General features: G+C 43.0%; 1 protein-coding gene across 2 annotated transcripts in view; it reads left to right on the top strand.

Moving 5' to 3' along the window:
* CYP17A1 (cytochrome P450 family 17 subfamily A member 1) overlaps positions 1 to 23,591 on the top strand; it is a 331,379-nt gene that overhangs the window by 51,062 nt on the left and 256,726 nt on the right. For both annotated transcript variants that reach the window (XM_078641171.1, XM_078641170.1), the window contains exon 2: positions 6,293 to 6,431. In XM_078641171.1, the coding sequence (XP_078497297.1) occupies positions 6,293 to 6,431 (139 nt within the window). The remainder of the gene's footprint in view (positions 1 to 6,292; positions 6,432 to 23,591) is intronic.

The raw sequence follows: 23,591 nt of genomic DNA, 5'->3' as shown, positions 1-23,591 counted from the left end.
TAACAATGCGGTCGGTGTAACAACCGCATTGTAATCACATGCATTGTAAACGCATGCAATATAATGGTATATATTCCTCAGGACCACTCCTTCAAATAAATGTAAATATATATGCATGTTTGCTTAATGTGGTTCAATTAAACTGTTTATGGCCATGTGTATATATATCTTTAGCTACAATTGTATTTATAAATACTATCCAGTAGTGGTTGCCACTGGGTAGTTATAGTTAGGTCAGCTGTTCCATAGGAAAATCGTTTCTTGTGTTGCAAATAACTTTGGCCCCGTTTAACGAATCCCGATGAAACTGTCCAAAAAGGTGCTACCTTTAATCTAGTTTGTGCAGGGAAAGTTTAGGGCTGATCCGTCAGCAGAGGGTCGAGAAAAAAGGGGGTCCTAAAATGCATACTCCAATTCATTTTCTATAGTCACAAAATAGTCCTTTTTGTGATATGGTGTAAATCCGTTCAGTAGTTTTTTAGAAACTAAGTGGGAAAAATAATTGTTTATTTGGATGGTTGGGTCTGCAAGAGGCTTGAGAGACTCTCGCGAGAGTGCCAATTTAAAAATAGAGAGTTCTGATTGGCCCAGGGAGGTGTTTTCCTCTTTGGACAAATTTGCTTCCCACGGGAATGAGGACTCTGATTGGCTGGAAGCAAGATGAGACAAATGTTGCTGGCAGCCATTACAGGACTCAAGGACTTAGTACCATGTCCTGAACATGTAAAAGAAAAAATATATAAGGGGGCAAAGTAAAGATACCCTGACCTCCTAGGCCCCAAAAAATTTGCAAAACTTGCAGCGATCCCTAAAAACTCCTGCAGGATTGTAATAAAACTAAAATAAATGGTGGCCGGGGCTGCTTTGTTTAATTAATGGAAAGGGGGTATGCAGCCCCCCTCCTCTTGCCTTCATGAGCCCTGGGAATCCCACCACTAGTGCCGAAATTATAGTATATGGGGAGAGGGCAAGAGCACCACCCCTCCCCGAGCCATCACAGGCCCGGGGTGCCCACCATGGGGATAAAATTACTCAAAATGGGGAGGGGAACGCATGGCCCCCTTCCTGAGTCGCTAAAGTCCCCATGTACCCCATCCCCTGGGAGTACTAAACTAATTAAAAGGGAGAGGGGGCATACAGCCTCCCTAAGTTTACTATGGCCCGGGGTCCCCATCCTCTTGGGCCGGCTCACTAGCTATGTCCCGAGGAGGCAAACCCCAAGACATAGTATTTTTTCCTGCCTGCACTGAAGCAGGCAGGGAAACCTGTGTTTGCTCCCGCCTGGTGGGAGTTTTTTTAAATCTCCCCTCAAATGGGAGCAAACACATAGTCTACTCCCAGCAGGAAGGAGTTTTGAAAATGCTCCCACCAGCTGGAAGCAGACTTTTCATCTGTTCCTCTGCCTGCAGTGATGCAGGCAGGGAAACAGATCAAAATATTGCTCCCTCCCAGAGGGAGCAGCATAAGTAGCTGCTACCTCTGAATTGGGAGCAACGGCAGCTCCTGCTGCAAGCGGGTAGCCAACTGGGACCACAGGGGATCTGGGGCTCCCCCAACAGTCTTTAGCAAGTATGGTGAGTGCCCTGGGTGGGCCTTTAATGATGTGGGTCCCTGTGGCTGGAAAAGGCTCAGAGCGTGGCCCTGGGGGATGGGCTCACTGGGCCTTACATGACTCAGGGAGTGGAGCCGTGCAGCCCCACTCTCCTTTATTTTAAGCAGTGACCCTGGGATGAGGTCCCCAAGGCCTAATGAGGCTCGTCGAGGGGGACCACTTGGCCCCTTCTCTCCTTTTATAAAATAAATTGCCCTGGGGGTGGGGTTCCCGGGACCTAATAAGGCTCCGGGTGGGTACCACTTGCTTCCCCTCCCCTTTAAAAAGCATAAGGCCCTGTGGCCAAAGCCCCTCACGGCGAGGGTGGCTATCTATACGATAATAAAATATTACTTAACGTTAAAAAAAATCCTCAAAATTCGCTGAAAAAAAACCAAAGGTTGAAATAACGTTATAGTTAGATGAGCATATCAGTAACAACATTAACGTTTTGAACTAAAAAAAACAGAAAATCACCAGTTATAGTTTGCAGAGCTAACGATAACTTGCACTCCACCATGCACTGCTTCTGACCTCAAATATTACATCACTCATGAATATTCTATGAGATAATTTATGATCACTGATGAAATCACAAATGACATCAGTGTTGACATCTCAAAAGATATCATTGATGACATCACTGATTGCATCACTGATGACATCATCCAAACTTCTTTTGTACACATTGCTTTATAAATGGGTATAGCATTAGAGATGTGAAAGTAAGTGCAAAGTAGCTGAGAATTATAAGAAGCATCATTACTGCTATCATACATACAACACCCATAGGTAGAGCAAGCTTGTGTGATGTGCAACATTTACCCTAAAGCATATACTTCATGGGTAGCCGAGTTCATGTTGACTATGAACACAGATGAAACATGATTGAGACATGCACATGGTGTTCAATCTGTATACAACTGTTCAGGGAAACCAAGTTTTTCCAGATGCTAAAGCCATGTTACATAACTAATGCCCTACTACGGACAGTCTTTACCTATATCAAACTCCAGACAGCCACTGAACCTACATTGAGAAATATACTTTTAGAAGTAGAAAAGTGGGTACTGTTAAAACTGTTTATTTTAGGGAGAGAGATTACTCTGAACCACACTATTTGCAGACAGTGAAACTCTCATGAGAAATACACCACAGAGTAATAAAAAGTATCTATTAAGAAAAGTGTACACTCTATGCAAAACTTATCCAGAGAGCGACTATTCTCTTAACATAACCAAGGTCTGAAGGTGCTAAAGATCATCCTACTTGCAGTCTTCATACTGTGGTGAAAACTTTACAGATAGCCCATCTTCTGAAGCAAAACACGCACATGTACATAGGTTAGTACCTGGTGCACACAGTCTTCTATATTGAGTACAAATTGTGATGCTGAGATGATTCTCTCTAATAACTCAAGGCTGCTTACAATGCTTAGTATGTAGTACATAGAATCTTTGCCCTGCTGGAAACTTTTTCTGCAGTACCAAAAACCTTGCTGGATCATAGTGAACACAAGTCATCAACTGTCACCTGTACACAGCTTTACTCTTCAATACAAAGATTTATAGTATGTTCAATAACTCTACACATCTATGGTGCTTTAGGAGCAGATGCCTTTTGTGAACACATACACCGATTGGCAGGACACAGGCTATACAAAATTAGGTAGAAAAGTAATATGGTATTTGTCCGCCACTATGCAAACTGTAACTCAAACTAACACAGTCAGTGGATGATGTCAACAGTGATGTCATTAATGATGTAATTTGAGATGTCATCAGTGATGTCATCAATGATGTCATAGAACATGTCATGAATGTGTAATTTGAGCGGTCATAAGCAGTGTTTGGCGGGGGCACAAGTTATAGTTAGCTCTGCTAATATATACATATATATAATACATATATACACACATACGTAGAAAGTCAAACTCAAATATTTTAAGCAAACATGTAGACTTGTGTATTTTAGTGAAATGTAGATGGACAAATAAATGTTTGTGGCAAGATGTGGTCTTTTTTTTCTTTTTTCCTCTTGGCAAATTTGGTAGCTGTGCTGGTGAGGCACAGGTGTGGGGAAGGACATATGGAGCTGGGGCCCTATCTGGCCCCGCCTAGCCACGCCACTGCACAACCTACTCCAACTAGAGGTGCCTCTATTGTCTGTGGTTAAATCATCACTCAGTGGTCTGTTTCTTTTGCCTCCCAATGCAGCGCAAGATACTGCAGGTATGACAAACCAAGCTTTTATCTGCCCAGTGGACTTGGGATGCCCTCTAAATCAAGAGACAGAAAGAGGGGGACTCACCTCCACATTCTTCAGAGACGTATAGGAATAATAAGTGGAAATAAAACCTTATCCTGCTTCTCTACCTCATTAAAGCATTGGAAGAAACAGCACTGATGAAATACTGTTCTGTTTTGCGTTCTTCCTATATCTTTTGAGGAGATTCCACCTAATCTCACACAAGTACTGTAGCCTTCAGCTCTCTCTTTAAGCATCTACAAAAGAAAATGTCTGATGTAATAGGTACAAACTAGTGCAACAAGCTTTTGCGGGATCCGAGGGAGATGACTAGTATAAAGAGGGCCAGCTTTAGTGCTGGTGTTGCCTGGTGCGACAATCTTTGTTGGTGCCCTCATAACCTCCTTCTCCAAGGAGTCCCTCACTACCACCCTCCAACTGTGCTTCTCATTTCTCCATAGCACGTCTACCATGCATATCATTTGTTTTATAGTGCTACTCATACCAGTATAGGGTGTCAGAACACTTACATAACATACACATTATACAGAGACAATGATTAATACATGTGTAACACAGTCAAAAGGAAATGTTACATAAAACAATGAGGATTACAAGGTGTAGGAATCACATGCCATCCATTCTAGTAGGTTCTATATTTTAAGAGTGTTTGGTCTGGAAAATCACAAACTTAGAAACTAAAATGTACCACAGTGGTTGGGGTTGGCATTACTAATAAAAATGTATTTCTACCCAAACTAACCCTTTTTTAGCAACATTAGGATAATGGAAGATTAGGAAAAAAACATAACTTTCTAACCTATTCAATGCAGCTTGCATGTTGCTCTTTGGTTTCAGTTAATAGGTCATTGTGTTATAATAGGATTGTAATTTATGAACTACAAGTAACAAAAGGATCGCTGTGACCAAAGAAGTAACCCATTGGGCTATCCACATAAAATACAGTTCTGTGATCTGCATCGTACCCATTCTTTGCAGCAGGCATATTAACACTCTGCACTACTATATATGAGTCAAAACTAACAAGATGATGGACGGAATATTGCACAATGGCAAAACATTCACCCCCAGTCACAGATCTGGGTTTAATCCATCGTTATTTTGCTCACCAATTATCTTGTGTGTTTTGCTGTTCACCCTATGTGGGAGGTTATGCCCAGACGTGGGTCCTGTGCTTACTAAGCCACTGGAGTCAAGCTGTCCTGGCTGAAGACGGCTGATAGCCAGAAACCGGTCCTAGGATGCTTGATTCCGGTCCAGAGAAGACATGGCTTGGCAGTTCGGGCTGGACTGTTCCCATGAGGCACAGGGTCAAGACTGATTTGCATATGGCCATGTCTGAACTGGGGTTGCTTGGTGAGCAAAATAACGATGGATTAAACCCAGATCTGTGACTGGGGGTGAATGTTTTGCCATTGTGCAACATTCCGTCCATCATCTTGTGTGTTATGAGTCAAAACTGCCACTAGACAAAACTCAGATCTCTCTGCAGCAGGTACATTAATCAACAGAGTTATCTTGACATTTTAATCACTGCCTGAAAACTGCTGGACACACAAGGAAATCTACAGCAGGTGCTTTTAAATGTGTAAGGTATTTCTAAACACAGTGTCCCCAAGCTCAGCACCAGGTGTGACACCACAGGTCGCACCGCCCTAAAGCTGGCCCTGCGTGTAGGCGTGTAGGTGTGTTTAGAGACAGGCGTAGGACATTTCTGTTCTAGCACACAATGGAACTTACTGGTGTCAAGGAATCTTTTTTTATGGCTACGGTGTTACCTGGACACCTTTAAATCCTCCTGAATTGACTTGACTTGCCTTTTTGGTTATTTAGTAGTTTCTTCAGCCACTGAGATGGGGACCTCTGCTCTGGTCCTGGTGGAGTGCAAGGGCTAGCCTCCAATGCCAGAGTGCCACCTGGCTACTTGGAAACAACTTTAGGCCTCATCCTGGATCTTACAATTGGTATGCTGAGCGTCTGACTTCAACACTCAAATTTACAACTCACTAAGTGTGACAGGCTCATCTGACAAAAGGCTCTTTTCCCTCACCTTCTCCTTACTGATCGTGCACTTGCAAAAACTGAATTAGATATGTCTGGAGCATTAGGACCAATACAAATAGGTAGTGCCTTGGACAAGCTCTCAATGGCTCACGAAGGAGAGGGTGTGTGTGTTGCTCTTATTTACTCGTTGCATACTTATCTTTTGTACACGTTACTTTAGTGCCTTGCTAAAACAGTGCAAAAGTATGACCACAATCAGAACACACAAAATGACAGAGATCTTGATGCACTCCAGTTTAACGCATTTTACTGCGTTGATAGAGGATTTCGTTTTGTCTGAGAATTTAAAGCAACTTATGTAAACTATCATTGGTATCACGCAGCAAAGCTGAGTTACTACGTGTTTCCTGTGTTCTTTCCTACTTCCAGGTGACTACAGATATCTTGTCCAGGGATGGAAAAGATATTGCATTTGCTGACTACAGCCCGAGCTGGAAATTTCATCGAAAGCTGGTACATTCTGCCCTTTCTATGTTTGGAGAAGGCGCACTTGCTCTGGAGAAAATCAGTACGTACTAACTCCCATCATTCACGTTTATTGGAATCTCAATTTCATCCTGTGTTTGACGGCATTCCTTCGATCACGCCTCATTTTTTAATGACCATAGTATTCAATTCATATTATTGTTTTAGACATAAGGCTTACTTTCCCTATTCTTGGACAATCAGCCAGCACACATCCATTAGTGGCTAACTAAGGTCTTGTGGGAAAACAGACATTAACGCTGTAAAGCAATTAACAGTGGATACACAAGTCAAAATGAAAACAAGACGACTTTGGTGAGCCAAGATAAAATATACACAATACATACAATGTATAGCCTTTCTCAATCAAGTAAGCAATTCTGTAAATTTGACTGGACATGTCAGAATTACGCATTGCTCTCCTAGGCTTAATTTAGAGTGGGATTTTATTTTGGGAGGTACGTACTAATGTTAGCGAGTGGTATATTTACCTGGTGCAGTATTACCTATGCAGTATACGTTTTGAACTGCTTGGTGGGTATAGTTCTCTAATATTGCATGTTTTTCACAATTCCGAGCTGCAAACCTAGCAGTAGATTTACTAAAATTTTAAATCACGTTTGTGTTAAGAAAATCTGTTACAAATTGGTGCAACATATATATGTGTGATTTACTTTACAGCACACACAACTTTATTTGCACTTAGTCTCGAGTAATGCAAAGTAACATCATGCGCTGCTTTACATCAATGATGCGAGCCATGCACTTTACCATTCAATCTCCCATGATTTTCGATAAAGGACAGATGTTTTAATTTCTCCTGAGTTTCTGATACTGCATGTGTTCAGCACTATACGGCATGTATCCAAAGTGCAGAATGTTTTAAGGTTTGTCTAGGCATTGCTTTTATGTACTGGAAAGGAATCCTTTCAGTACAAAACCTATGCTAGACATCACACAGACACCGTTGCACAAAGGTGCCAAGTGGTGTCGGTGGCGCTAGGTAATCTGAAAGTGCATGAGCGCTTGGGAAGAGAGGCCCTACCCTGCTGTCTCCCCCGCACATAACACAGTGCAGCAGCCTTGGTTCTTGTGCTGCGTTGCTTGTCGACTTTATAAATCTGCCCATAAGAATGTTGTGGTTTTTCCCATCACAAAATGCACCAGGTTCTACTTGGAGAAATATATACAGTAATGCCTTTGCACTTCACAATCTATTCTTTGGATGAAATTGATATGATTGCTGTGGAATGAACTGAATAATTTATTTAGATATCAGTAGTGCTGTTTGGGACTCAACTTGTAGTTAAGATATTTACTGCTGAATTTCCTGCGTTTCAAAAAATGGCCAAGCTATCACTTAGGAGTTGGGATTTATGTTGGGGATGCAACAGACACCTACATTCTCTTTATTATATGTTTTGGTTTCTGAAAGGGAGGTCTTTGAAAGGGTAGATTTAGTTAGTGAGATTGCATGACTAAGGCTTGCGACAACAGCAGCATTTAATTATTTATTTGCTATGGATAAAGTTCCTTAAATGGTGACTAGATCCCTCAGCCTTTACACTCTTTGCTCTGTCAGGACTGTGGGTAATCTGCTACCTAATTAGTGGACCAGAAGTTATGATACAGCTGTTTAAACATAGTCTCACATGTTGGTACCGCACATGTCTCCATGTGTCCTGTGCACCAGATCCCTAACCCCAAGGTCAGGGTCCTCTCCAGTTCCACTGACGAGTAAACGACCAATTGGTGCATGTTGTCCCCAGTGGTCGAGGGTTCAGTAGTTGGGGTTGGATAATGGGAAAGACACAATGCATTAGAGTAAGAGAGAGGTCATAAGGGTAGAGTGCCGCCAGTGCTTCATTAACCCTTGTGGATTGTGCCCTGATCCCGATTCGGGGCTGGACTGCAGGCAAAGGGTAACAGTGGGTGATCCACTGGTGGAGGATTTCTTGTAGCCACAAGGGCCTCAATTATCCAAGGAGAAATCTAGGAATGCAAGGATGATCTCCTCAGGAAACCATATACCAAGATGAAAATGGCACAGCAGTAAACAGACCTGGTTTACAAATCCCATGGTTTATGATTTTCCCATAGAATATCAGCTTAGAACAGCATAGTATTGAAATGCATTTTGCATTGTGGACGGTAATTGGTCTATGATCCCTCTCAGCCTTAAGTTCTACATGCAGTACATCTTTGGAACTTGCATCTCCAGATCTCTCAGTGCTGATTTCCACGGCCTCACTGTTCGAATCCAGTGATTCACTTTGAATGCAAGAGAGTCATTTGTTTTGTAGTTCATCAATGTGTCAATGTGGAGGCATTTTAAAAGTGAGTTTTAATAGGAATGGCGCAAATCCAGGCTCTTACTGACTTCAAATCGTTGTTGATCTTCAATGAGAATCAAAATCAAATTCATATGCCAACATAAGTATTTCATAATACATTCAACACGTTTTGCTGTCTTTTCCGCTATATCAAGGCTTAGATGTTAATGTAGTAACTTCTGTAATGGTACATATATTCTACCTATAATTTGTTTAGGTACTGTATTTGTTCTTAAATTTGTGTGTTTCCCATATTAATGATTCTTTGACTGTAATGCCCATATTTTTTCTAAAGCAAAATGTTCTACATGAAAAGTTCTCACTCTTTGATATCAGTCTTCTTTACGCATATCCCATCGTAAGGATTCTTATTGGACCCCCCACATCCAAATCTAAATCAAGACCTGTGGTCGCCTAGCTGGACTCAGTGAATCACAATTCTGTTTCCAGTTTGTCGACTGTATTGTGCAACAAAAATTAGGATACATTTGGCAGATGAACTTGATTTTGGTTATCAATAAAGATTTGAAGACCAGAAAACCTGAAATTGCTCAGAACTTTGGCATGGCTTGGCAGTTCGGGCTGGACTGTTCCCATGACACGGTCGATCACTCCATCTTGATCGATCGTGTCACATCCTTGGGGGTGACCCATCTTGCCAGAGACCTCATTGCTTCGTTTCTGGCCAACCGTACGCAGGCGGTGAAATTGGGCACTTTCTATTCGCCCACCTTCACCCTTCCGTGTGGGGTGCCCCAGGGCTCCTCACTAAGCCCCACATTATTTAATATATATGTGGCGGATTTGGCGAGGGTTATAAAAGCACACGGGCTGCGCTTAACCACCTATGCGGATGACACCCAATTGGTGCTGGCGGTGTATAAGGATGGAACAGCCGTTGCTGCTAGATTCCAGGAGGGGATGTTGGCCATTAGCTCATGGATGTCAAGTAACTGCTTGAAATTAAATTCGGACAAGACCGAGGTGATGACCTTTGGCAAACTTTCGCCAGAGTTGTCCTCCATCTGGTGGCCCAGTGAAATGGGTTCACCTCCCACTCCGGTTGCCAGGGTCAGAAACCTCGGTGTCATGTTCGATGACAAGCTGTTATTCAAGCACGATGTGAATGCAGTGGTCGCATCCTCCTCCTATATGTTGAGGAAGATTAAGAAGCTGTTGCCATATCTCCCTCCAGCTGCAGGAAAAACACTGATCACCACCCTCGTTTTTTCTAAAATGGACTATGGCAACGCTCTCTTCCTCAACACGCAAGAACAGGTTTTAACCAAACTACAATCAGTTCAGAATGCGGCAGCCAGAATCCTGCTTGACATCACCAGTCACCACCCGACCTCATCGGCCATATGTCATCTGCATTGGCTAAGAGTCAAGAGTCGGATTAAGTTTAAAGCACTCTGTATCGCCTACAAGGCTATTCATGACTCAGGACCCAGGTTCCTTAAAGATGCTTTTCGGATCTATGCCCCTAAAAGATCACTTCGTTCATCCTGCACCTACCTCCTCCCTGTTCCACGTACCAGAACCCCCACCTGGTGAGATTGACGTTTCCTAGTAGCAACCCCCGGGCTGTGGAACTCTCTCCCTTTGGCCATCAAAACCAGTCCCACACTCATCATGTTCCGTAAACGTCTGAAAACCTGGCTATTCAATCAATGATTCATTTGGCTGCTCTTTGTCCCAGGAAGTTCAATATGCGCCCAGACACCTCCGGGTAGTTGTGCGCAATAAACATCCCAAAAACATAAACATAAACATGAGGCACAGGGTCAGACTGATTTGCATATGGCCATGTCTCAACTGGGGTGTCAGAGTGGGCTAAAGAACCGTGAAGGATTAAACCCAGATCTGTTGACTGGGTGTGAGTATTTGATTGGTTCAGATGCTCCGTCCATCACCACCCTCTTTTGTACCGCTTTGTTCGCCATAAGTTGGCAGGGTATGCTCAGACGTGAGCCCCTTGCTCACTTTGCCACTGGATTCAAGCAAGCCTGGCTGAAGACGGCTGTAATGCCAGAAACCGGTCCTAGGAAGCTTGTTTCCGGTCCAGGAAAGGCATGGCTTGGCAGTTCGGGCAGGACTGTTCCCATGAGGCACAGGGTCAGACTGATTTGCATATGGCCATGTCTGAACTGGGGTGGCAGAGTGTGCTCGGACATGAGTCCCTTACTCACTTTGCCACTGGATTTAAGCAAGCCTGGCTGAAGACAGCTGTAATGCCAGAAACCGGTCCTAGGAAGATTGTTTCCGGTCCAGGGAAGGCATGGCTTGGCGGTTTGGGCTGGACTGTTCCCATGAGGCCCAGGGTCAGACTGATTTGCATATGGCCATGTCTGAACTGGGTGGGCAGAGTGGGCTAAAGAATGGTGATGGATTAAACCCAGATCTGTTGACTGGGTGTGAGTGTTTGATTGGTTCAGATGCTCAGTCCATCACCACCCCCTTTTTTACCATATTTTTTCTACAGCAAAATGTTCTACATGAAAAGATCTCACTCTTTGATATCTGTCTTCTTTACGCATATCCCATTGTAAAGATTCTTGCTGGACGCCCCCATCCAAATCTAAACCAAATCTAAATCAAGACCTGTGGTCGCCTAGCTGGACTCAGTCAATCACAATTCTGTTTACAGTTTGTCGACTGTATTGTGCAACAAAAATTAGGATACATTTGGCAGATGAACTTGATTTTGGTTCTCTTGAAGATCAATAAAGATTTGAAGACCAGAAAACCTGAAATTCCTCAGAACTTTTTAAAAACTTTCATTTTTGAAGTGCCTTAATGTTGACATATTGATGAACAGTTGTACCGAAGTCATTAGTGTTGGGAGTCGAGTGTCAGGCTATACTGTTACCCAAAACATTTTGTGTTCATTTGTTTTGTAGGCAGGTATATCTCTTTTGTGCACACCCCTTTTATATATACTACTTAGGAAACTACTGCCTTTCCGTATAGTCTATGCCAATTCTAATGCACACATGAAATCACAACCATTCTTATCCCCTTAGTAGCCTTGGACAATTAAGTCCCTGGTAAGTGTTGTTTTAATTCTCTGTACTTAATAATTTTAATAAGCTTTCAGCCTAACATTTTCTTGGGCTATGAGTTGTTCTTCTTGGCGATATAGAAGATGTCATGTGACATAGGAGTGTTGGGTTTGTAGGCAACTACAGACTTCCATCTGGTGTTATAATTGTGTTCAGGATGCCCTTCAATATCCAAAACTCCAATTGTATTGTTGACCCTGGACAGGTAAACCCACCTACAGTGTGGCACCAGTTCCACTGAAAGTCTTTAGTGGTGCCTAATCGTGTGGTATTGTGTTTCACAATGAACAAGTTAAAGGTGCCAAATAAGCTAAGTGAAAGGTGAATATGAAGCTAAAGTTAGAACGGGAAGTAGAAGAGTTCAAGCTCAGAAAGAATCTTGTCCTTCGTGTATCATGAATTTCTTGACTCAAGACCTCTCAGCTAAAGGAGAAGTGAAGAGAGAACAAAATAAATGGTTCGAGGCATATGAGCTGCAGAGTGTACACTTAGCATTAGATCGCCACCTGGTGTTGGGCTCGGATGATTGCAGGTTGTTGTCTTCTTGGAAGAAGTCTTTGTAGTCACGAGATAGGTGACTCCTCCCTTGGACAATACTGCACATGGTCATCGACTCCATCCTCACATTGTTTTTTTCCGCCACTGGGTTCGGATGAAAGTTCTCCGCTCCGGCTAGAAAAACTTTTCCAGCAACCTCGAAGCATAACATTTTTATACAAACAATATCGACATCGAATATACTACTTTCGACGCCATCAGCTCCATTCCAGTGCGTCGACGCGGGCCGTTGGGCCTATCGGCGCCGTGCGGCCTACACCTCATGGACAGGACTCCGTTCAAGAGATGCCCGGTATGTCGAGCAAAATTCCCTCATAGCGATCATCACGAGGTCTGCAACCTCTGTCTATCGCCAGATCACGACGAGTTGACCTGCACAGCTTGTGCATCCTTCCGATCGAAATAGACCATTCGGGATCGGAGGGCCCGTCGACACGAGATGAGGAGATCAGCCCCAGCACCGGAGGACATCTTCGATGACGAGGTTCCACTCGTCCCAGAAGAAGATTCACCTGATCTCCAGATCGTATCAGAGGCAGAGGACTCAGATGACTCAATTCCATCTCGTCAACCCGTGAGTACTCTTGCCCCTGCACCACAGACACTGCCCAAGCCAAAGGCAACGGTCAGCACTCCGCCCAAGGGGCCCAGTCGAGACCGAAATATTCCCTCAAACGCCCCGCCTTCAGGCTTGGCTCCGAGGAAAACGATTACGCCTTCCGGTGCCTCGGCACCGAGCAAACCACACGTGCCAATTCCACCTCATCCATTGGCACCAAAGCACAAACATCCTTCGACACCGAATGATTCTTCGACACCGAAGCCAAAACACCCTTCGGTACCAAAAGACAAAGATCCTTCGGCACCCACGCCTAAAGACGCACCAGTACCGAAGCCAAAAATTGGACCGGATGCAAAAGAAGCTCCGGCTCCGAAACCGTCCGGTTCCAACAATAAAGATGGAAAACCAGAGTCCAACGCCTCGAGGCCGACGAGACCTGCTTCCACTCCAAGGACTCCAACCTCGGTACCAAAGACTGTAAGGCCTGATTCAGAGTCCCCTAAACCCTCAGACAAGCCTACTAAACCAAAACCAGCTTCGACACCGAAAAATTTGCCACAGGACACTGTAACGCCTCCTAAAGCAAAAGACACAAAAAAAACTCTATCGGCACCGAAAAACCCAACGCCAAAGAAGGTTGTAGAGAAAGAAAAACTGTTTAGACCAGATCCTAAACAAAAGAAGGTCTATATCAACCCAAAAACTGGACATGTGGAAGCTATTCCTCACAAGAAGGGACCAGCAGAAACACCACTTCTACCTGTGGTTCCTGCCAAAAAGAAGGATTGTGCAACTTCTCCAATGCACCCAGTCCTCTCCTTTACCTTCTTCCTCTTCTATCCCTCCTTACATTTCACCTACAGTTTTGCCTGTTCAATCTTCTGCATCATCACACCACACTGATGATGAGTATGATCTAGGTGGGGGGGATGGCATACCAGAGCCACATGTATACCCTGTAGATGAAGATATCAATCCAGATACATATCCTACAGATGACGATTTATATGAGTTCCCACCACACAATGTGCCCGACATTCCTGATCCTCAGTCCTACCCAACAAAACCTTCCCCTCCGGAAGATAGTATTGGGTTTAATCACCTCTTAACTAGAGCTGCCCTTCACCAAGGGGTTTCAATGCACTCTGATGCCATTGAGGAGGATTTTTTACTGGATACATTTGAGCAGTCACAAAGGTCTACGCAAATACTACCCATGATCAAAGGAGTCATTAAACATGCTCCAGAAATATTTAAATACCCTGTACGGTGTAGAGTGTTAAATCCAAGAATAGAAAAGAAATATAGACCAGCACCATCTGATCCAGTCTATATTAAGGGACATCTGCCACTAGACTCTTTAGTAGTGTCCAATGCACGGAAAAGAGCTAATTCCCAGACTTCTGGTGATACGCCCCCACCTGACAAAGAATCCAAGTTTATTGATGCGTCAGGTAAACGTATTGCTGCGCAAGCTACAAATATATGGCGCATAGCAAATACACAAGCCCTTCTCTCACGTTATGACAGGGCTCACTACGATCAATTGGAAAAACTATTACAGCACCTCCCAGATCAATTCAAAGATCACGCAACAGACCTCATACAAGAAGGCAAATTAATATCCAATGCCTCAATAAAATGTGCACTAGATGTAGCTGACACAGCATCCAGAGCAGTCAATACTAGTGTCATACTCAGACGACATGCGTGGTTACGCATTTCCGGGTTTAAGGCGGAAGTGCAGACTACCATCTTAAACCAGCCTTTCAATCAGAACCAACTTTTTGGGCCTGAAGTAGACACTGCACTAGAAAAAATGAAAAAGGACACAGACACAGCTAAGTCTATGGGAGCGTTACAATCCACTGTAGTGGGAGCTACATCTAGCCCCCAAAAACAATCGCACAGCTGAATGCGCACAGTTGCATAATTATTCACCGATTTTTCCAAAAATCATCCATTTTACTCCGTGATTTTCAATTTTATCATTCTTATTCTACTGTTTTAATTCGAGTCCACACGCATAAGTGTATATGCTATTTCCGAGTTTTTACTGTTCAACCCATGTCTATCCAGACTTTAAGAATGAGCAGGACTGAAGCATGAATTCATTCCAGGCAGCGTTTATTGAACAAATACCCAATGCATTTCGGGCTTGACGCCCTTCTTCGGGGGTTTCTGTAAGAATTAAAACAGTAGAATAAGAATGATAAAATTGAAAATCACGGAGTAAAATGGATGATTTTTGGAAAAATCGGTGAATAATTATGCAATTGTGCGCATTCAGCTGTGCGATTGTTTTTGGGGGCTAGATGTAGCTCCCACTACAGTGAAATTGTTAAATTTAGTGCCAGTAGGGCATTGGCACGCAATTCAATCAGCACGCAAGTTTCAGAAAAAAAGAAAAAAAGAAAAGAAATGAAGTTTGGATTAAGAAGGTGTGCATCCTGCTCCCCCACTTACAGTGCAGTTTTTCTAAATATGCCCTACATCAGGATAGCACCCAAAGATGAAGACAAAGAATATAGATGAAATGAAGGCAACTAAACACGAGTCTGCACGCCAGGAACAACGAAGTGGTTCATTGAAGACAGTGGCAGAGACGCTGAAGAACTCGGACGCTAATGACATTTAACACTTACACTCTATCAGTTGCATATTATGAGGCATACCACTGTTGTACATTGGGGAATTTTACTTTGAATTGCATTGAACGATCATATCCATTTGAATTGCATTATGGGAGCAGTAGTGTTCCATGTACAAAACTTAACGAGTGACACCGGGAGGGCGGGAAATCTGAACCGGGAGCCTGATTGGGAAATTGAAACCAGGGGTTTATAAGAGAGGGTTTTAGGGAGGGAGCGTAATGGGAAGTTCAGACGGAGGTAGAATATACGGCTTTTAACAACAGCAGGCAGGTACGTGACAAGCACAGTGCATTGCTAAGGCATGGTTTGGTAGACAAAGTATAAATGGTGGAGGAGTGGGAGAGGTGAAATTGTTTAATAACCACGGTAGGGAAGCAAACAAGAGGGAAAAGCCGCGGCGGTTTGTACACGGTTTTCTATTTAAAGGTGTATGTAGAGGGTTTTTGCATATGGAAAGGTCTCGAAGGGGCACATGAGTAATACTTTGCAAGGGAATACTTGAAAGGCATTGTGAGAAACTTGTATGAAGGCACTGGGTGATGGGGAGGTCTAACTGCTAGCAAAATTGAACGGAAAGCATTAGGCGACGGGGAGGTTTGGACTGCTCGTAAAATGGGAATGTGGCAAAGATGTAAAGAGGGAGAGGAAACCGTTTGTGACTCAGATACTTTCATAATGTACAGATTTGTGGCGGAAAGCGCTTTAAATGAACAAATGTTTTTTGGAATCGTGCAATAGATGTAATCATATGAGGTCAGCAGTTGGGAATGCTATATTTAAGTGGACGAACGCATTTTGTGACTGAGGTTATTTTTATCTGTTTACAGAAACCCCCGAAGAAGGGCGTCAAGCCCGAAATGCATTGGGTATTTGTTCAATAAACGCTGCCTGGAATGAATTCATGCTTCAGTCCTGCTCATTCTTAAAGTCTGGATAGACATGGGTTGAACAGTAAAAACTCGGAAATAGCATATACACTTATGCGTGTGGACTCGAATTAAAACAGTAGAATAAGAATGATAAAATTGAAAATCACGGAGTAAAATGGATGATTTTTGGAAAAATCGGTGAATAATTATGCAATTGTGCGCATTCAACTGTGCGATTGTTTTTGGGGGCTAGATGTAGCTCCCACTACAGTGAAATTGTTAAATTTAGTGCCAGTAGGGCATTGGCACGCAATTCAATCAGCACGCAAGTTTCAGAAAAAAAGAAAAAAAGAAAAGAAATGAAGTTTGGATTAAGAAGGTGTGCATCCTGCTCCCCCACTTACAGTGCAGCGTTACAATCCACACAGACTAGAAGTTCTTTTCATCGCTCCTTTTATAGAGGAGGCTCCAAGCAAACCGGAGCAGATACAACATCATCTTTCAAAACGCACACACAAACCTCCTCTAACAAAGGCTACTTTAGAGGAGGATACAGAGGCAATAATAATAAGGGAAGAGGTAGAGGTAACAACAACAACCGCTTCTCTTCCACTCCAAAACAGTGACTTCCCTCTGCTCCCCCAACAGCATTCCACTCCTGTAGGGGGCATATTATCACAGTTCCTACCTGTCTGGAACTCCTTCACAACAGACAGGTGGGTGAGACAGATTATCCAACATGGCTACTGTCTAGAACTCACAACAACCCCCCAAACATCCCACCCAGGCAGCATCCAATGTCTACAGACCATCTGACTCTGCTTCAACAGGAAGTTCTAGCGCTTCTACAAAAGGATGCTATTCAAGTGGTTCCTTTAGAAGAACAAGGAACAGGAGTTTACTCCCTGTACTTCCTAATCCCCAAAAAGGACGGGACACTGAGACCAATTCTCGACCTCAGGTTCCTTAACCATTACATACAATCAGATCATTTTCACATGATCACTCTGCAACAAGTACTCCCACTGCTGCAACAAGGCGATTTTCTTTCAACACTAGACCTAAAAGACGCCTATTTTCACATTCCTATACATCCTGCTCACAGGAAGTATTTAAGGTTCGTAATACAAGGACAGCACTATCAGTTCAAAGTACTTCCATTTGGGGTCACAACAGCATCACGAGTGTTCACAAAGTGCTTAGCAGTAGTAGCGGCACATCTCAGAAGACAATAGATACATGTCTTCCCTTATCTCGACGATTGGCTCATAAAAGCCAAATCATTCAGTCAATGTGTCCAACACACAAATCAGACAATTCAAACTTGGGGTTACAATAAACTAAAAACAGTTAATCAACAAGGAGGGATGAGGATTTTGTGTGTCCGTTTCTCTCCCCAAAGTAATGAATTTTTAATCAACAAAATTGGACACTTGTAACACTGCTCAACCTTTGGTTCAGTGTAAATAAGGAAACCCTCAGAGAAGTCAATGTTTGAATGGAAATTGCGGTATATTGTTTCATCCCCCCACATTGACATCCACGCAGTTATCATAGGGTTATTCCTATTAGTGTGTACTGCTTGCCTCATCCAGAGGCACCTCCAGTCTCGAGTGCAGTGTCCAGAGACAAAAGGACTTTCCCACAAAAATTGTTAAAAATGAAAATGTACGCCAAAAAAAGATTTATTGCAGGGCAAATTTCCATTAGTTAAAAAAGTAGTAAATACTCAGTTTAGGCCGAGTTACTAGGCCGTATAGTATTGCAGGGATAAGGTTGTCGACATGTTTCAGCTCTATTGGGCCAGGAGGTCTGTAGAGCTTTCGTCAGGACTTACATAACAGAATAAACAAACATGAAATTGTATACACATATAAAACTACTCACACAACTTGTGCGGTAATCCCATACTCATAGCAATTATATGAGGGTTGTGTTCTTCACAATCTATGGAAGAATGTACATTAAGGCGTTTTAACTGGTAACATTGACTTTTAGAATTTTTCAGGTGGGTTAGTGCAGAACCACAGGTAATAATTTTATTAACACTAGGATTACTCATGAAGGAAGGAAAAATTAGGAGGCTATCGATACATCTTAGTTGAATGTGGGCGCTAAGTAATCTCATTATCTGATATTTGAGTTAGTTTCAATGTTACTGGTACCGGCTAAAAGATCTCAGGTTACATACTGTAGTCACCGTTCGGGTGCATTTCTGTATTGTGTTCATTTGGCACAGGAAAGAGTGCCTGTTGTTCATCTTGTAAGACCGCCATTTTACAAATTGTGACCGTTAGCTTTTATTGCTGTTAAAAAGCCTACCCTGACTGTGTTAGTGCTGGGGAAGTTGGGGACGGTCAAATTTTGCTTAAAAAACATCGGTTTTATTTCAGAAATATTGGTCACACTTATATAACCAGGTGGTGCTAGTCGTGTACTCGTTCCAATACATGTCCTTTCATTTTAGTCAGTAAAGAAGCCGTATTAGCTTTTAAAACACGCAGTTAGATCTTACCTGTCGTGTAGGAAAACTCTGCTTCCAACGGGGGACAACTTCTTGTAATGCAGAGCTGAAGTAGAGCAGAGACCTCAATGAGTATGGGGGAAAAAGAAATCATACGTCTTACCCAGGATCAAGGTCGGGGATATCTTTCGCCATTACCCGCATGGAGGCTACACTCTAGCCTTGTGCTGACTCTGCCCCCGGAGTGCGGAAGTCGCGTTGTAGTTTCATTTTTAAAGGTGGTAGGGCGTTTTGGAATTAAAGGTACATTGACAAATCATTATTACTAGTAGACATGATGGTGATAAAAAGTTCGGAAATTCTCCGTAGGCGGTCACAAATTAAATTACAATATGTAATCCCTTGGAGGATACTAATTCGAAACGATGGTTATTTATATGCAAAATGTTAAAGTCAAGGATTGGTTACATCTTTTGGTTGGAACCTTGTGAAGGCACAAGGAGAATGCAATGGGCAGAATTTCGCATCTTATCAAGTGAAGGTACTCATGCTTACTTTGCAAAGTGATGCAGGCGATATTGTCATTTAAACCGAATTCAAAAGTGCGCAAGCGGTCCACCCATCTTTGCTCCTTTTCGTACAGTACCTTTTCCACATTACCAGATTTGTTGGTCAGCATCTCAATGACTGTCCACTGCATTTCTTCATGGGTGTGGTTCATTTCCAAGTAATGGGAGCACAACTTGGTAGTATTCTTTTTTAACCTGATGTTGCTCTTGTGCTCTCCTATCCTGAGCTTAACTTTACGGCAGGTCATCCCAATATATTGCTTCTGGCATGGGCACTGAATCATGTAGATAACATGTGATGAATTACAGTTTGTGAACTGCTTCTGTGTCCATACAAAGTTATTCTTCAGTTGTAAGGTTTTTGTGGCTGTTGTAGTTTTGCAAGCAACACAGGTTCCGCAAGGGAAGTGTCCTGACAGGGGAGTCATATTGACACTGTTAGTTATTGGCAGTCGAGTATTGGGCCTAGGGCGGGTATGCACCAAAGTGTCCTTAAGGTTTTTGGTCCTTCTATTCGCGAACCTTGGTCTTGGCCAATCGAACTGTCCAGTGTTCACTATATGCCAGTTCTTTTTTATCAACTTCTGGATGGCATAGGTAGCTGGATTAAAGGTGGTCACACACGTAGTTAAGTCTTTTACTGGTTCTTTTTGGTATGTTTGTAAGAGGCACTCACGAGGTTGGTTGTCAGCTCTTTTTTTACATTTCTTGATGACTCTTTCAGTGTAGTCCCTCTTTCTTAATTTTTCGCATAGGCCCATTGCTTGTTCTTGATAATCACTATTCTTGCTACAATTTCTTTTGAGGCGCAAGAATTGACTAAAGGGCAAATTGTCTCTGAGAGGCTTGGGGTGATGGCTTTTGTGTGACAACAAGCTGTTTTTCGCCGTCGGTTTTGTATATGTTTTCGTCTGTAGGATACTCCTATCATTGAAAATTGTCAGGTCCAGAAAATCAAGATGGTTATTACTGGAGGTGTGTGTAAATTTTAACCATGGATCCAGGGTGTTGAGCCATAACATAAACTCTGTCAGGTCTTGATCAATGTTCCAAATAAGGAAAATGTCATCGATGTATCTCTTCCAGTATATGATGCTGGAAGAGAACATGTTGGTTTCGTTGAGGACAATGTTCCAAATAAGGAAAATGTCATCGATGTATCTCTTCCAGTATTTGATGCTGGAAGAGAACATGTTGGTTTCGTTGAGGACAAATTGTGTTTCAAATTGGCTCACATAGAGTCCTGCCACCGAAGGCGCGAAGGCGCTGCCCATGGAGGTACCATGGGTTTGAAGGTACAGCTTGTCATTATATTTGAAAAAAATTTCTTTGAGTGCCAGCTTACAACATTCCAGGATAAAGTGTCTTGGTGTGTTATACTGCCAGGTCTCTGAGTAAAGGACATCCTCTAGCATCTGTAGTGTTGTATCTTGAGGGAGGCTTGTGAATAGGGATTCCACATCTAGGCCTACTAGAAGCATCGTTTCGGGATCAAAAGGCATGTTTGAAATCTGTAGTAAAAGATCTCTTGTATCCTTAAGGTACGTTTGTGTTTTTTGAACAAGAGGTTTCAAAAATTCGTCTGCGAATTTTGAAAGGGGCTCGAGCACGGATCCAATTCCGGACACTATCGGGCGCCCTGGTGGTGGTGTCCTGTTTTTATGGGTTTTTGGGAGGGAGTAGAAATATGAAGTAACTGGCTCCCTTACCATTAAGAAATCTGCTTCTTTTTTGGATATCCACCCTTTAGTTTCAGCCTCATGTACCATGATGGATATGGTATTTTGGAGTCTCTCAGTGGGATCCACTATGATTCTCTGGTAAAATCTGGTGTCTGAGAGGAGAGCTAGACATTGTTGGTTATAGCCTGCCTTATTGAGAATTACTGTGCCTCCCCCCTTATCCGCAGGTTTTATCACCAGCTCTTCGTTTTTACTCAGATCTTCCATTGCCAAACGTTCCTTCTTTGTCAGGTTTTGAAAAACTTTGGTCCTGCTCGTGTCCATATTATCTATTCCTTTTAGGAGAGCTTGCTCGAAGGTGTGAAGTTCCGGCGGTATGCTGGATGATGGAGGGTTGAAAGTTGATTTCTTCCGAAGGGTTGTGTCACCCTCTTGCTGTTTGGTAGTAGTATTGGAGAAGAAAGCTTTGAGTTTGAGAGTTCTGCAGAATTCAGCCAGTTCACTTTTGATTTTGAAAGTGTCTATTTTTGGGGTAGGGACAAAGCCCAGTCCTTTATTTAGGACAGATATTTGGTCGCTATTGAGCTCTACATCTGAAAGGTTGACGATTAGTGATTGTTCTTGCTGGTGGAGGGTTGTGCTGCTGCCATGCTCCGAGTTTGAACATTCCTCTGCTGGTCTTGCCAGGTCAGTGACTTTCTTTTTCCTCGGGGCTGTGGGCGGCCTCGGGATAAAAAAGAAGGTTGTTCTTGTTGGTGCTGATTATGCTGTCCCGGCAGTTGTTGGTCCATCATTTGGGGCATCTGTTGCATCCCTTGCATTCCTTGCTGGAATGGATCGGCCCAGCCTCCGTAGTGTGGAACAAATGGTTGGTAATATGGTATATTGAAGGTGGGGTGGGAAGGGCGTTGCCATCTGTTTCCTCTTCTTGGGCGTTGGTGTCGAAAGTTATTTCGGCCTCTAGAGTGGTTGTAATCATCTGAACTATTAAAAGAATTATTAGATGAATTTTTACCAGTGGATTCATTGTCTGAATTTGCTTCTGAGAAAACATAATCATCTTTGATGTATGGGTACAATTTGTCCTCAACGAAACCAACATGTTCTCTTCCAGCATCATATACTGGAAGAGATACATCGATGACATTTTCCTTATTTGGAACATTGATCAAGACCTGACAGAGTTTATGTTATGGCTCAACACCCTGGATCCATGGTTAAAATTTACACACACCTCCAGTAATAACCATCTTGATTTTCTGGACCTGACAATTTTCAATGATAGGAGTATCCTACAGACGAAAACATATACAAAACCGACGGCGAAAAACAGCTTGTTGTCACACAAAAGCCATCACCCCAAGCCTCTCAGAGACAATTTGCCCTTTAGTCAATTCTTGCGCCTCAAAAGAAATTGTAGCAAGAATAGTGATTATCAAGAACAAGCAATGGGCCTATGCGAAAAATTAAGAAAGAGGGACTACACTGAAAGAGTCATCAAGAAATGTAAAAAAAGAGCTGACAACCAACCTCGTGAGTGCCTCTTACAAACATACCAAAAAGAACCAGTAAAAGACTTAACTACGTGTGTGACCACCTTTAATCCAGCTACCTATGCCATCCAGAAGTTGATAAAAAAGAACTGGCATATAGTGAACACTGGACAGTTCGATTGGCCAAGACCAAGGTTCGCGAATAGAAGGACCAAAAACCTTAAGGACACTTTGGTGCATACCCGCCCTAGGCCCAATACTCGACTGCCAATAACTAACAGTGTCAATATGACTCCCCTGTCAGGACACTTCCCTTGCGGAACCTGTGTTGCTTGCAAAACTACAACAGCCACAAAAACCTTACAACTGAAGAATAACTTTGTATGGACACAGAAGCAGTTCACAAACTGTAATTCATCACATGTTATCTACATGATTCAGTGCCCATGCCAGAAGCAATATATTGGGATGACCTGCCGTAAAGTTAAGCTCAGGATAGGAGAGCACAAGAGCAACATCAGGTTAAAAAAGAATACTATACAAAAGAGGGAGGTGGGGGACCAAGGAGCTATTATAAGGTCCAGTGTCCATGCTCCTATTTTAAACTGATTTCCAAAAGGGGACACTGTTCCTAATGCAGGGTGCAAAAAGTCACCAATGCATGTGGGTGCTAATGTCACCCATATGTGAAACAAGAAAAGAAAAAGGGGAAAAAGAAACAGAATCCCTAGGTAAGGGGACCCACAACAACCAGGGAAAACATTTTGTGTCCTCTGTTGCCCTCACACACCTCGAAAGGTGTCATGCTTCATCATCGGGCAGTTGCTCCTCGTAGGGCCGGCGCTGCAATCCCCTACGGGTCCCCCGAAGGGTCACTTTTTCGGAGATCTTTTGTAGGACTGCCGGATGGTGCATGCGGGTGTGTGTGGGGGGGGGGGGGTTGGGTTGGTGTGT

The sequence above is a fragment of the Lissotriton helveticus genome, chromosome 5_1 (assembly GCF_964261635.1).
Source record: "Lissotriton helveticus chromosome 5_1, aLisHel1.1, whole genome shotgun sequence".
Lineage (NCBI taxonomy): Eukaryota > Metazoa > Chordata > Amphibia > Caudata > Salamandridae > Lissotriton > Lissotriton helveticus.
This window is presented reverse-complemented; position numbering and strand designations above follow the sequence as displayed.